We start from the raw sequence: 15,855 nt of genomic DNA on the forward strand, positions 1-15,855 counted from the left end.
TGTCACATTGGGTAAGTAATGGCCTTAATGAATATATTCTACATTTAAGACCTCGCTGTTTTAATTATACTGCGTGTTAGAAACTTTAGCAACAACAATAATACCATCTCCTCTACATAGATATCAAAATATCGCTTTAACCCTTCGTTTAATCGTTGAAGTTTACCCTCTTCTATCCACCCATATAGTTTCACACACACAAACATCGCATTCAATAAATTATTGCAGTTTTTCTTTTGGTTTAATAAGTTGGTTGAATAAACTGACATATTTTCAATTTGTTCATAATCGGAATATCTCGACGTAGCATTTGTAGAAAAGTTATTGTGTTTAAAATTTGGATTAATATAACTATTGCGTTCAAGATTTACCTTTGCCTAAAAGGAACATATGTATGATATGTTTGTGTTGTGTTTATATAAACCATCACACACTGATGGGGCTCATGTTTACGATTAAAGTAACACCTTGATTCCATGCGGCGAGTTTATATGGAAAAAGTCGTTATCATTTTCAACTCCCAGCGACCGGAGGTTCAATAGCTGGGTGTTGGATTATTATGGGACCCTTCCTTTTACTTGGTGACCTCCAAATCCATCTGCGTCTTTGTTTCCTGTTTTGTAAACATTATACCAACATGCAGGATTGTAGGACAAATCTTTCACAAAGAACAGAGCCAACACAAATATCCTGTTACACTACATTTTGACCTTGACCTAAATCTTTGATCTGGTAACCGCAAAATTAATAAGCATATACCCTATATCGAACGTAACCACTATAACAATAGGCATGATCTTAGGTCAAATAATTATCGAGATATAGTGCTAAAACAATGATAGTGTGACAAACCCTTGCTATATTGAAGTTGCTTTAATCGTTACGTTTCATATCATTGCAATGCCTGTCATGTAGGATTCATATTATAAAAATGACTCAACAATAAATATTAACTCAGTATTCAGATCATATGGTGGTATGATAACGACACAACCAAAGAACCGATTTGCTGGAAAAAGATGCAATATGGCCCTGAATCGGTCACCTGTGGTTTGGTTTTGGGAGCAGCAAGTAATGTTTAGGTTATGTTGCTTATATATATTGATTTCTGCTGGAGTAACAGTCTAACACTTTAACCACTCGACCATGCATTCGCATACAATGAGTGTTTTTTTTATACTTTATATAAGCAATCCTCGTATTGTCACAACATACATGTATAATGAAAGCAACTGAACTCTCCAAATTATTCAACCGTTTCGCGTTGCAACGCTTTATATTATCATTAATTAGCATAAACAAAAGACTTACGTATAAAAGAGACTTTGAGAAGAAATCACCAGCCTACCGACCCACCTATTTGAAATTATTCGGATTATCTCAAACAAAAGATTTTTAAAGGATGGTCTAATGATGATGTAGCAGCTAGCAGCAAAAAAAAAAAGAATAAAGGAATAGAAGATACAAAATTAGGTTTCATTCTTATTGTTTCGCAATCAACCTATTTATACTTATATATTCAAGTAAGTATAACCATATGTTCATAAATAACATTAAAGTACGAATAATTAAAAGTAATATTCGCTCGAGATAAGTGTTTGTCCGCACATCCAAGCCGTACACATATTCATTCTCCACTTGAAATATTTAGTGATTGCGCCACTACGAATTTTCCACTTGAAATATTGAGTGATTGCGCCACTACGAATTCTCCACTTGAACTATTGAGTGATTGCGCAACTGCCTTTCCATGTAGTACACTAGGCTGTTTTTTGTTGTGCATTCCGACATTTGTCGCTCTCCGCCGACAGAATCGGTTGTCGTGACGTACAAGGTTATAAACATCAGTCCGTTTCGTGTGAGCTTGTTTTAGTCCAACGTCGATCTTGTGGCGCCAAAGTTCGGAATCCGGATAGTGCCATCTGTCATCTCGCCCTTCTGTCATCAAGTGCGACATACGACACACGATATTTTGCGCGACAGTAGCGGCGACGCACGATATTTTGTGCGACAGTCGCGGCGACGCACGATATTTTGCGGGCCAGTCGCGGCGACGCACGATATATTTAACACGAAATATCACCATTGTGTAGGAAGCCCAAAAGGCGATATATCGTGGTTAATATATCGTTTGTCGTCGCGACTGTCGCACAAAATATCATTCGTCGCGGAGACTATCGCGAAAAATATCGTGCGTTGCCGCGACTGTCGCTCAAAATATCGTGCGTCGTCGCGACTGTCGCGCAAAATATCGTGCTTAGTGTGTCGCCCTTGATGAAAGAATTAAGACCGCGACACACGACGCACGAAGCGATAGTCGATATTTTTCGCGACAGTCGCGTCGACACGCGATATTTGTACTGTTCAAATATCGCTGTAATAATATCGGCTGTCGACTGTTGCGTTTTTTTTATAAATTAGATGCGACAGTCGCCCTTTTATATGCGATATCCTGCCCTTTGAACGCGACGTCTCACTTTACGAACTCGACCGTCGCCCTTTATGAACGCGACCGTCGCCCTTTTATATGCAATATCTCGCCCTTTTAGAACGCGACAGTCACCCTTTTAAAGGCGATATCTCGCATATATAAGGACAACGGTCGCGTTCATAAAGGGCGACGGTCGTGTTCAAAGGGCGAGCTATCGCATATAAAAGGGCGACTGTCGCATTCTAGTTTTTTTTATATTGAGCATCGCTTCGTGCGTCGTGTGTCGCCCTTGATGAAAGAAGGGCGAGATTATAAATGGTACTATCCGGATTCCGTACTAAAGCGAGTTAGGTATCTATTAATTTAAATCCCAGGGCAGCATTCCCTCATCGCGAGTCAGACGACTGAAACTCAACAGAATACACGTAACTATTACAGTAGTGTAGTGTTATATCTGTATACTAATTTGTGGGGTGAAAAAATCGAATTTAACGACACTTTGGACAACGTCAAATTGAAAAACCACAAAACGAATAATTGAAGAACACACAGTTCTTGCATGATTTTGTATGATAATTTGATCTCTTATTACAGGACGCACGTATTTACTTCAAAAGGCACAGGAAGTTCCGTTAGTTTACATAGAACTGCTTTCCAGTCGCGTCGGCGTCCCTTTGAATGCATATATGAGTCGCGTTCTCAGAAAACTGGGCTTAATGCATATGCGTAAAGTGTCGTTCCAGATTAGGACTGCACAGGCTAATCAGGAACGGCACTTTCCGCCTTAACTGGATTGTTCTGTAAATGCGACTTCCTTTAAACGAAAAATACTATAAAAGCGGACAGTGTCGTCCCTATTCAGCCTGTGCGGACTTCACAGGCCAATCTGGAATGACACTTTACGCACATGCATTTAGTCCCGTTTTCTTAAAATATGACTCATATAATCGGGATTGCTTCAATAGAATCGACATCTGGTGTACATACCTTGACACAATACGTGGATCTATCGATGGTAACAAACAAACGGCGTCTCGTTTGCTTTCATTTTCAAACACATTGAACATGCTTAGACTGACGTCAACCAATGTCAAATATATATTATATTGTTTATTTTTGATAGATGTCTTAATACGTAAGACAAATCAATATAGACGTGAACGCGCCAATTTATAAAGCACGTGCCATCAAAAATGGCTTATATAGGTTAGTACTTCTTGTCGTTGTATTCCGTTCCTGATAATCCATATCTGTGCTATTGAATGTAAGGTACTCGTCATCATCATCGGCAGTTTGCGCATCAGTGGTATTATCCGTCAGTTCAGACGTCGCGTGCTGTCTTCGAGCACGGATGAAGAAACCTCACCAAAATCTTTCGATATCTCGCCGTCAGGGTTCCTTCTCGCACTTATTTGATGCACTGTCACGTGTTACGTCATTTGCGCTCGTACTATGCAAATATGTGATCTTATAAGTGATTTCAAGCGGTGTCCATGCCCGTGTCGGTTACCTCACTATGCAAGCGTTGGATGCACCCGCTTCTCGTGCCAATGCTGTAAATCAAATGTTATTTTACGAGGATGTTAACAACAATAAAGGTAAACTATGACAATGTTTGATCAATATCTTATTTAAATAGTTTCTGTAAAGAAATAAAAACCTATTTATGTTTGTTTGTTTGTTTTTAACTAGGTTTACTAGTATCTATAATTTGTTGCAACAATGTTAATGTGTTTACTTTATTGAAACATTCAGACATAATTCTTAACTTGAGGTATAGTTTGTAATGCAAACTATACAATACAAACTTTGCTTACATTAATTACTACCAATTACTTTAGACGATTATCTTAAAGGTCCCGATAAAGGTTAGATTGGCTACAGTGTTCCAATGTTTGTAAGTAAATCAGACTTATTGGAAATTTGCATCAGACTATCATAGGGAGCGTTGCGTGTAACCTGTAAGCGACACGTAGCTGAAGCGGGAAGAAATATATTGCAGAAAAAAATAGAAATGAGTGTTGCACAGTGTTGAAGCTGAGCTAAGTTGATGCAGACATTCTGTTATTAGTAGGAAAATTGCATATTTGTCTAGAAAAAAAAACATTGAGGGTGGATCAAGTGAACGAGGTCGCATCGGTTTCGGATATGGGTAACATAATTTCGCGTATGCGTATAATAAAGGAACAAACTGTTTTAGATTGAGGTCAACTGATATAATCGCTGGTGTAGTATAAATCAGTTAATCCGGTGTAATTGCACATTATTATTCTAGCGTTATAACGCACGTTTAGTGTTATTTATTTATTGTGATTTACGTACATTATCATGGCGAGTGGTTGTGTTGGGGATTGCCAAGGCTAAACTGGCAATACGACTTAACTGCGTATATGACTGATATCCGCGGATATGACTAAAAGGTGCGGATATGAATAGACAACTGCTTTTTGAATGTATTTTCCTTTATTTTTGTTATATGAAAATCGTTCTGTGACAAAAATACACGTCGCTCATGTGTAAGCAATGTTACCATCGAATGAATTTAAAAGCGTTTTTCATTGGCATTTTAATTTCAGTAACTCAAAATTCATATCCGCGAAAATGAACGACCTGTCGGAACACCGCTTTTATAAAATTGCTCTATTTTGAGGCAGTCTTAACAGATTTATCATATATTGTGGATTTTTAATTCAACAGTGATTTGTTGATAAAAAAAACTGCAAAACACGCATAAATATTGCCTATATTCCTTCATATTCGCACTTTTCGTTCATATCTGCGGATATGAGTCATATACGCATTTTAGACGGACCGTTGCATTGACACTATAAATGAAGCAGAGTTGTATGTGGATGCAGTAGTGAAAATAATAATCAGCACACAGTGAATAGTCAGATTAGTGATACATGGGTACCTGAGAGAAAACGTAAAATGTCTGAAGAAATGGACCAGGAAAACTGAGTTAATAAAGTGAAATTATTTGTTCTAAACTACTATTTGACATAATATCATCGAAGTTATGTTTCTGGCAACTTATTAGGAAATAAAGAAGTGAACCAGTCTGAGGTTAAGGTCACAGGGCCGTGTAATACGAAAACAACACTCATATCAATACAATGTGGTAGCCTATTCTTATTTACATTAGTTCACCACTTTTTGATAGCAGGTATTTGAGACTACACTTTCAAAGATACATGCCTGACAGCACATTAAAAAAGACGTATTAACAATAGCACTTATTGACAACTGGGCTTACATGACTGACAATCTCTGTCTGCTATTTCTTTAATACACATTATATGTTTGAAGTCTTAAAGACAAAAGGCTATAGTGTTTAATCAATGTATTCACCTGTAACGTATATTTGCTCTTCGTCGTTTATTCTCTACATAAATAACGTACCTTAAAACGGTATCATTCCACATTCAATTGTCTGTTCAATTTTCATTATTTGAAGATATTCAGTTTCCAAATCATGTAAACCATTAATCAAAGTATTTTCAATAAGCATTAATAACACGAATTATTTTAATTTTGGATTCATCCAACAATCTACTAATAGTTTTGAACATCATGTATTGTTAATTGCCAAGGGAAATAACTGTGGTCGGTGGCCACTGGTTATACTTATTGAGTGAGTGGGAATCAGCTTAACCAGCTGTCATTCACAACAAAAGCTACACAATTTGGTGATTTCAGTGATTGACACGGAAACTATCGCTGTGTGTGTCGAGTGCGAAATACTTACTATGCAGAATGTGTGTCATTGATGCGTGCAATTCGGGATTTTCGTAATTAAGAAGTTGTCTCCCATTCGGGAAGGTATCACGAGTATCCCGAGTAAAAAGCGGTCCGTCTAAATGCGTATATGACTCATATCCGCGGGTATGACCGAAAAGTGCGGATATGGACGAATATAAGCAATATCGACACTTTTTCTGCAATGTTCATTTCAATGTTCAATGAATAATACACAATATGTATAAAGTATGCAAGGTAAAATATCTTATATTTGTTTGTTACTTTATATTATAGTTTATTGGTACGTAAAAATATGCACGTTATTGTATTTATTCAAATGAACAAAGGATATCGTAGTCCTACATTTAAATGATTATAACCATTATATTAGCGCTGTTATTGAAAAGTAATGCATGTCCCGCAAATTTTTTAGATTTTTCTTAATATTTCAACAGTTCATATCCTATTTCCCGAAAAGTTAAAATACGAAGCCTATGTGTTTAAGATTAATATCACAGCTGTTACATTCACTTATAAAACATAATATTAACGAAAAATATAATATTTTAGCGGGACATGCATTGCTTTTCAATAACAGTGCAACTATAATGGTTATATGAACATGATGTGGACAATTTGGATTATGACTACAAAACATGCTACCTGTCTGGTACTTACGAATGGAAATGTAGGGCAGAGGTGACAGAGATATTTTCCGGAAGTGGCTGTCTTAATATACACTGCTTTCTTTCATGTTTTGTTACTACTTTGCGCTGAGGAAAATTTTCAGTAGGAATTTTGTTTCGTTCAACAGAGTTTGGACCGAGTCCGTCTCGAAAGTGGTCGGAACAGACTCAATACCATTGTAAATTGTAATTAAATTGAATGCGGTTTAATTTCCTTTAATTATTGTTTGATTTGAGTTACAATGCTATGACGTTAAATTTTATTTACACTTAGATGTATTATGAATATTGTTGGGCCAAGTGTGAGGTTGAGCGCTCTTTAACCGGTTTAAAACCCCAATACTTTGCATTGACCGTTCCAAGGCGGTGACCCCAGCTTTATTCATATTTTGTGTTTATGTTGGTTTGTATTGTGCTGTATTGTGCTGTTTTGTATTGTTTGGGCAATCGGTCACTTGCCTTAAATAAAGGACCAACTAATTGTTTTTAATGAGAATTCAATACTGCTCCAGCAGCTGGAGTTTCACTTCTTTATATTGAGTATACGCCGTTGGAAACCAAGTGTTCCGGCTAATAGCTGTCATCCAAGCTTTTCTTGTAATGAGTCTTTAGGCAATTTATGTAATGTTACTTTTGTTGAAAATGTACCTATTATACCGCTACAATTAAGGCATTTGACGATTGACCAGTAGCATTTTCCCATTGTTTTCCTTAACACCGGAAGTAGTTATACCTACCCGCACGAACGACAACTCTGTCAAGACGGAATTACAAAAATCGGACCATATTATTTAAGAGTTTAACTAAAGATTTTCGGTGGGATAATGACGTCATTTCGTAAAAAAAATGTCGTCATTTCACAGTAAAAAGTGAAAATTATCGATATTTTTCACTGTTAATTTTCACTGTTTGATACATTGAAATTATCAGTTTCCATTCACTTATATTTCTCAATAAACCACCGGAAAGCATAAAATAAATAGTAACAATCAAATATATGATATTTTTACCTTGCATAAAGTTATTATAGCACTACAAATATAGATACTTTATTGGATAAACCACATTCGTCGATTTATCATATTCGCGCATTTAAAATCATCATTTATTTTCAATGAAAAATGCCACTTGAAACAGTAACATTTCAGACAATATTTACCGCATTCATAACATTCAGTATATAAACATTTTTATATCAAATAAAAATATAACCAGGGAAAAGTAACATCATTAATTACTTGTGGTCTGGCGATAATCGGCCCAAAAATATTTAAATATTTTCTAAAGCATATTGTATATCTAAATACTAAAGTTTTGAGACGACATCAAGAATAACAATACATTCAGTATATTATATAAACATTATGTGAACTTATACAACAAAACATATGTGGTGTCGGCATGGTTATATTGTTTGTGGTGTGTAGCCCTAAAACAATCTTCTGGCACTTCGTCATGTTCGCGGATATGAAATAAGAGTTGGAAAAATGATAATGTCTATTACATTGTTATATTTTGAGACAATACTAACATATTTAACCCATATTGTGATTTTTGTATTACACATTGCAGACAAAGTGTCGATATTGCCTGTATTCGTCCATATCCGCACTTTTCGGTCAATCCGCGGATATGAGTCATATTCGCATGTTAGACGGACCGCGTTTTACACGATATACTCGTGATACCTTCTCGAATGGGAGACAACTTCTTAATTACGAAAAGACCTAATATACTGACACACATACGAAACTTTGAAAGGTCTTACCAGCAAAGCAATTGTTATCTTTTACATTTGTTTACATGTTTAACTGTTACCGGCTCTTTTCCCAATTTAGAATTTAGTGAGAGAAAGAAAACTAAAAACGCTTGTATTTGCATATCAAGTATGTGTTATAAATACAGGCCCGTAGCAGTAAAAGCCATTACTCAAAATGTTAATGCTACACGTTTGTCAGGCCTACTGTGAGACCTAGCTAGGAGTTGCATTTCGGGCAGGTTGAGTTCTGATCAATGGTTGTTATAAAATAATAAGCAAAATAATATTCGCTCAATATATTGAATTATACTTTCGGCATACCTATGGGTACTAATTGTACCCCACTTATAGCTGATCTATTTTTATATTGTTATGAAAGCGTGTTTATGTTAGAATTATCTAAAACTAAACAACTAGATTTGATTCAACGTTTTAACCTTACAAGTAGGTACATTCATGTTATACTTAATTTAGATAATCCATTCTTTGATCAATATATATCCACAAAATCTACCCGAACGAAATAGTGTTAAATAGATCGTGTCAATCCAATACAGATGCTGCGTATTAAGACTTACATCTTACTATTAATAATAATATGATTAAGACAGGTTTATACACCAAACGGGACGACTTCAACTTTGAAATTGTGAATTTTCCGTTTATAGATCGTAACATCCCTAAAGGTATCCCTATGGTATTTACATTTCGCAGCTGGTAAGTTATGCCAGAGCATGTTCATGTATTAAAGATTTAAATGATCGTAATCGTACATTTACGAAGAAATTGTTTAAACAAGTTTTTTTTATCATAACCTAGGAAGTAAATTCGCTAAATTTCACTCAAAGTATGGTGATTTAATTTCAAATTGTAATGTTTCATTAACATGTCACCTAACTAATGAAATTTCCCACCCATCGTTTTAATAAACTCATTTTTATCAAAAGGATATGATGTTAAAGTACTTAAAAACACTTGCTTGTTGGTTTTAGATTTACTATTTTTTTATTCTCTTAAAAGTTTGGAATTATTATTGGATTTATCATTGTATATGTTTGATTCTTAAATATTCCTAAGCTGGTTTTATTGGTATTGCGATTTTACAGTACCGCCCCTTTAATATTTTTATCTTTATTTTACAGTACTGCACCTGGATTTTTTTTGGCCTCATCGTGTCATCGCTTCTCAATACGTCATTAGATACTCTTTCACTGTTCTCGGCTACATTGCATTTTTGACATCATCGCTTCTATATTGCTTCATACGACACACTGTCACTGTTTTAGTCTACATGCATAGGTCATCGGGTTTAAAGCGTAAAATTGTATTAACATTTTCTCTCTAACGGGTGTTTCTTGTTTGATTGATTGATTTATTTTTTTATTTTTTAGCAGTCACATAAACAACCAAGCTATGTAATATGGATCCTTTACAACCATTATTGCTGCTTCTTCCTGTATATGCGCGATGATGATCTGAAATATTGACTTTATAATGTATATTCTTGAATCTTTTTTCTAAAAAGAAGGGATGTAGTTGACACTCGTCCGTAGTTTTATTTCATCGTTCCCCAAAACGTTGTAACTCTGTTGCTCTGGTCTCTTTCCTACAATCAAGCAATTAAATTGTAAATAAATTGAATTTGTTTTAATTCCCTTTAATATTTGTTTAATTTGAGTTACAATGCAATGAGGTTAAATTTTATTTACACTTATATGTATCATGAATATTGCTGGGTCAAGTGTTAGGTTGAGCGGTCTAAAACCGGTTTAAACCCCCAATGCTTTGCATTGACCGTTCCAAGGCGGTGACCCAAGCTTGATTCCTATATGTGTTTATGTTGTTTTATATTGTGCTGTTTTGTACTGTTTAGGCAATTGGTCACTTGCCTTATATAAAGGACCAACGAATTTTATATAATAAGAATGCAAAACTGCTTCAGCAACTGGAGTTTCACATTTTTATATTTAAGAATTACACTTAAACTTTGTTCGTAGCTGGCTTAAAAGGATCTTTTCACGGTTTGGTAAATTGACAAAATTAAAAAAAGATGTTTCAGATTCGCAAATTTTCGATTTAGTTATGATATTTGTGAGGAAACAGTATTACTGAACATTAACCATAGACCTATATAGCCATTATATGTATCTTTTGACGATTTGAAAACCTAAAAATTATAAAGCGTTGCAACGCGAAACGATTGAATAATGTGGAGAGTTATGTTGTTGTCGTTTAAATTAACGAAACAACGAAGATTGCTTATATAAGATATAAAATACTTTGCATGTGTATACCTGGCGGAATAGCCGAGAGGGCTTATGCGTTTTTACTTCAGACTAACTCCAGGACTCCGAGGGTCACTGGTTCGAGCCCTGGTACCGGCTACTTTATTTCCTTTTTTTAATTTTATACTTGATTTTTTACTGGAGCTTTTAAGATCCAATGTTTACATTTATGACAAACTTCAAAATATGCCAAAATCTGTGAAAAGGCCCCTTTAAGTGCAGTCATAGCATGGGTGTGAACTTATTGTCACTTAATATTTGAGGTCAAGGAAAGCACTTCAGGATCTTTATGGCTCTAATGTTTCCATTTTTAATCAAACTTGATGAGATATATATTTTTTAATTATATTTTGGCTGAGTTCATGGGTTAATTTGTTCTTTTGAAACACATGGCCACCAGGCGGTGGGACATTTATTTTGTTTAAATGGCATCTTAGCAAAGATAATAAATGATTCAGAGTAAAACGCAAGGTCAGAAGCAACATTCATATTACAAACATTAGAAAAGCTTCTTAAAGCCGTAAGGAATCTTCAGAACTTAAGTTCGCCTTTTGCCCTTTTGATAGAATTATAATTGCATTGTGACATCAAAGTTTCGATAAAAAAATGACTAACGCAATAAAACATTTAGTAAGCACAATAGGTTACTTAAATATTTTTGTCAGATTTCATTCAGAATTTCTTAAACTCTGATTGCCCAAATCTCATGTAATAATTTTTGCTTTAAGGTTGGGGAATACTTAATGACAAAACAGTTTTTACAATCAGTCAATTTTAACCTCTGTTCAATATGGAAAAATATTCGAAGTCTACTTTAATGCATGCTTGTTTTCAACTTATTTATGTTTCACAGGTACCTTTTTAGAAAACTCTTGGCTCCGAAAACACATATGTTATTGAATATTGGGATGTGGCTGATAAAACAATATGGCGAGTCTATCCGCTGTGTTTACTGAGACAGAAAGAACGAACTGGCTGAAGGCGTGGCTGGCCATTGAAATTGCTAAGTCTGGTTTAGAGCAGTTCGTGGAGAACGAGGCTAAAACTGTACACACCAATATATACAACAATGTATGGTCAAGTATTCAATCGCAAGCCACCTGTATAGGCTGTACTACTGCAAACTTGCTGAAATGCCCAACACAAGGCGTATGCAATAAACGAGGACCACAGAGTACATGCACATCTATGCATAATAACGCGGCAAAACAACCACGAAAGTGTCCTGCTAATGTGTGTAATAAAGTTCATGACGAAATTGTAAAGCATCATACGTTTAACAAACCGTCATGGAAAAATACAATGGCGGAACAATGGACAACAAATCCATGGCAAATAGCCAAAGCGTATTTGCCTCCAGACGGATATACTGGAAAGTGTTCAGTCCAAGATACAGACTTCAACGGAATCATCAGTTTTATGATGAACTGCAAACACTTCGACAACAAGTTTTCTTTTCCAATTTCTACCGGAAAACACAGTCCTCCGTGTCTACTGACTATGGTAAGTTAACAATTATGATTTTCAATGTATTTCATAAATTTGCCTGCGATTAGGAATATATTTAATTTGAATAACCCGCCTTCCTATCGAGTCCAGTTGGTTATGTGTTATGGTGACTGAAATCAAGGGTATTTGTTTAAAATATAAATATTCAATGCCAAAATCGTTACATCAACAGTAAAGTAAAGGAAATCAATTAAGCTATAACTGGGTTCTTAGCAGACACCTTTTTATTCAGCTTATGTATTCTACAGAGTCTAAATGCAATAAAATTAATTCAATTATTGCAAGTGTTACCATCAAACTTCACAATCATAAAAAAACAACATAAATGCTACATTTCTGTCAGAATATCTTTCTATTGTCAAAGCACATGAGTGAAGAAAGCACAAAGCACATTTGCAATTTTTGTGATTTCTGTTCGTCGACTGAGTATTAGATAAGATTTGTATTGATAAACGCTTAAATTATGACTATTTTACCGGTTAATTTCCTTGTCAATAAATTCAGGGCTGATTTATTGACATTTATTTTACGTGCATATTTAAAATGTATGTATGTTTCAAATTAGTACATAAAACTTTTCAAATACTCGTTTACTAAATGTAGACACTGGCACAACTACGTCAGTCAATACTTATATAAAGTACACATGTTTCGTGTCTTAATAGGCGCGAGATATTGGTAGAACTGTCCGTCACTCGTCCCAGTGTAAAGTCACAGACCCAGATCTCCAGGACGTCTTCACAACACTGACTAACCTGCTTAGTGACCAAACGAGTCTTGCACATGACGTCAATGCTCTGGAGGCTGTGAAAAAATTAGCAGAGGTATTAGCGTTCATTTTCAAGCCAGTGTGTTGTGCCCGTTGGTATTCGAATTATAAAGAACATTATGGTCGAACTGAAATTATATTCAGCAATAAAATATTTAAGCACAAAGGATTTGCATTAAATACCTAAAACTGTTCATTTATCGCTATAATTTATCACCGTAACATAAACAGTAAAAATCGAAAGCGCGTTTTTGTTTACATTTTTAATTATACGTATTTGAAAATATACCAATGTCCAAAATATGAAGAGTGCAGGATGGAATCATTTAACATATTAAAATAAACTATAACCATATAATGGTGAAATTTCCGCATAACTTCTCGAAATCGTGCCAATTTTTCCAGCTTGTCAAAGTAAACTCTTACATTTTCTGCTCCTGATATCATTGTCCACGGTGATGTGTATTTTATAAGATCGTTGATATGACATATATAACCTAAGTTAAAATGATAATACTTATCAGGCATTTTAAACTACCTATATATAACTGATGTAAAATGAAGACAATATATGACACTAATTACAATGACACTACTTCTTCATACAGTTGTACATACTGGTTTTATGTAATACTTGCTAAATTCTTAAAATGTTGTTGATGTTTTCACATTTTAAACACATCTTATCCAATACAGCTGCAAAAGGACACCTTAAAGATAACCACAGAGAAAATGATTCATGTACTAAAGGCTGCTCAAGATACACTTCAGAAAGTTCAAAACATAGCTGATAAATCTCTGGATGAGATGCAGGTGTACCATGAACAGTGTAAAACGGATCTAAATTCACACATAGACATGTGTAAACAGAAACTTGATGACCATACCGCCAAATGTACAACTGATATAGATGAACATGCCATCAAGACTTTGGAATCGACCTATGAGCAATCTAGTAAAGGTATTTCTTATTTTGTGTTCGCTGTAAGTTCTCTATTAATAACTCCGAATGCATATTTCGGATAATTAATCACGTTTTTGAAACCTTTTACTAAATCTCAGTTTGCATAGTTAGTTAATCGCTTGTTTGATAACAAACTATTTAAAGAATTGTTAGTATGTTTGCTCATAGTTTGAGGATTGAAAACTATTTTGCGATTATGAACGCTATAGGCAAACATAAAAACATTCGTATATACTATAGTGTTGTCTGTTGAAAATTCAGTTATGCGTATAAGACTCGTGTATTAGATTGGAATTGAAAAGTATCGCGCATTTAGCCTTACTAGAAAAAAAATTCAAACTGCATTTACCCATTGTTTCCATTATGCATTCCATGATATGTTCTGTTCATGTAAAAAGTTAAAGCTCGAAGGACAGCACACAACGCAATTTCATTTCTTAATGTTTGTTAGCGTATTCCAGAGTCGTGACACAGGAGTATATAGACACACAGATCGACAGAATTGAACAAGGATAAGGATCAATAACTTGTAAAGTTGATTTAATTACAGACAAAAAACGTTTTTAGAGATGTAACAATTTAAACGTTCCAATAATTCTATCGAGCAAAATCAGAAAATACTTCGGACTAATTCTAACACCGATTAAGACATTCAAGTCGGTTGTTTTTGGTGATCGTTTTATGAGCCGAAACGTAAAAAAAAAATATTTATATCATATGCAGTTAAACGTTATAGTAATAATTGCACCCCGAGGAGAGTTCTTTCGACATGATTAAATTCAATGACATATTATTAAGCTATTGATATCAACAAGGTAAAGCACTGTTCACTTCATCAATAGTATTGTTATTGAATACCTGTATTGAGGGACAACTTTGTAATCATTTGACATAGGTTTTTACAACATAATAGAACATAGCATCTGTTGACGGATTAGCATAGCGTGTCCGTTTATTTCCGAATTAAAGCATCACACACGTGTTTGAAATTTAAGTGATACGTTGTTAATTTTACTGGTCGACGAATGAAAAAAAACTACGATTGACGTTTGTAGCTTCGTGAAAAAAATATGTTCGAATACTTAACCACAATTTAACCGTGAATAACGGTCAACCGTATGCCATACAGCTACATGTAGGTAAAACATGTATTTACACACAACAGCTGTAAATAGACTACATACACGCTAATATTCTGACAGATATGCTTTTGAACTTGCAAACGTATATGTATGGATCTTGAAATAACTTTGAATATTCTTTTTGAAAAATCGCCCACTTTTGAACATTCTTTTTTAAACATAAGTTTGATTTATTTATTTAAATTTAGTATTTTGCAATAACAATAAAATGAACGGCATTAAATAATGATTCCTAAAAGTACATTAAATATAAAATAAACGATGGAACCGAAATGAGACCAATTAAATCTCAGTGTTAACGCTAGTATGTATGTATGATTGCCGACTGACATTTTAACTGTGTGTGTTTTAATGTTTGTCTACATCCATACGATGATTGACTGTTTGCACAAAAATGCGCCTCTGAACTTTGTTCTTTATAAGATACCTATATACATTTAACCGAAGAAGTGCGCCATACAAACATATATGACACATACACATACTCGTACATGTTTTTACCAGTGCGTCATTAAAGTGAGCACAAACGTATCACGGTGAGCTTTTATGATCATCGTTTGTCCGTTCTT

The 15,855-nt window shown here is 34.7% G+C and overlaps 1 protein-coding gene across 1 annotated transcript in view; it reads left to right on the forward strand.

Moving 5' to 3' along the window:
• Window positions 1–11,752: 11,752 nt before the first annotated feature.
• The window catches only part of LOC127835792 (uncharacterized), a 343,344-nt gene continuing 339,241 nt past the window's right edge, over window positions 11,753–15,855 (forward strand). The window contains exons 1-3 of the mRNA XM_052362227.1: window positions 11,753–12,405; window positions 13,077–13,235; window positions 13,877–14,141. Of these exons, the coding sequence (XP_052218187.1) occupies window positions 11,830–12,405; window positions 13,077–13,235; window positions 13,877–14,141 (1,000 nt within the window). The 5' untranslated portion in view covers window positions 11,753–11,829. The remainder of the gene's footprint in view (window positions 12,406–13,076; window positions 13,236–13,876; window positions 14,142–15,855) is intronic.

This window comes from Dreissena polymorpha, chromosome 6, assembly GCF_020536995.1.
Source record: "Dreissena polymorpha isolate Duluth1 chromosome 6, UMN_Dpol_1.0, whole genome shotgun sequence".
NCBI classification, from domain to species: Eukaryota; Metazoa; Mollusca; class Bivalvia; order Myida; family Dreissenidae; genus Dreissena; species Dreissena polymorpha.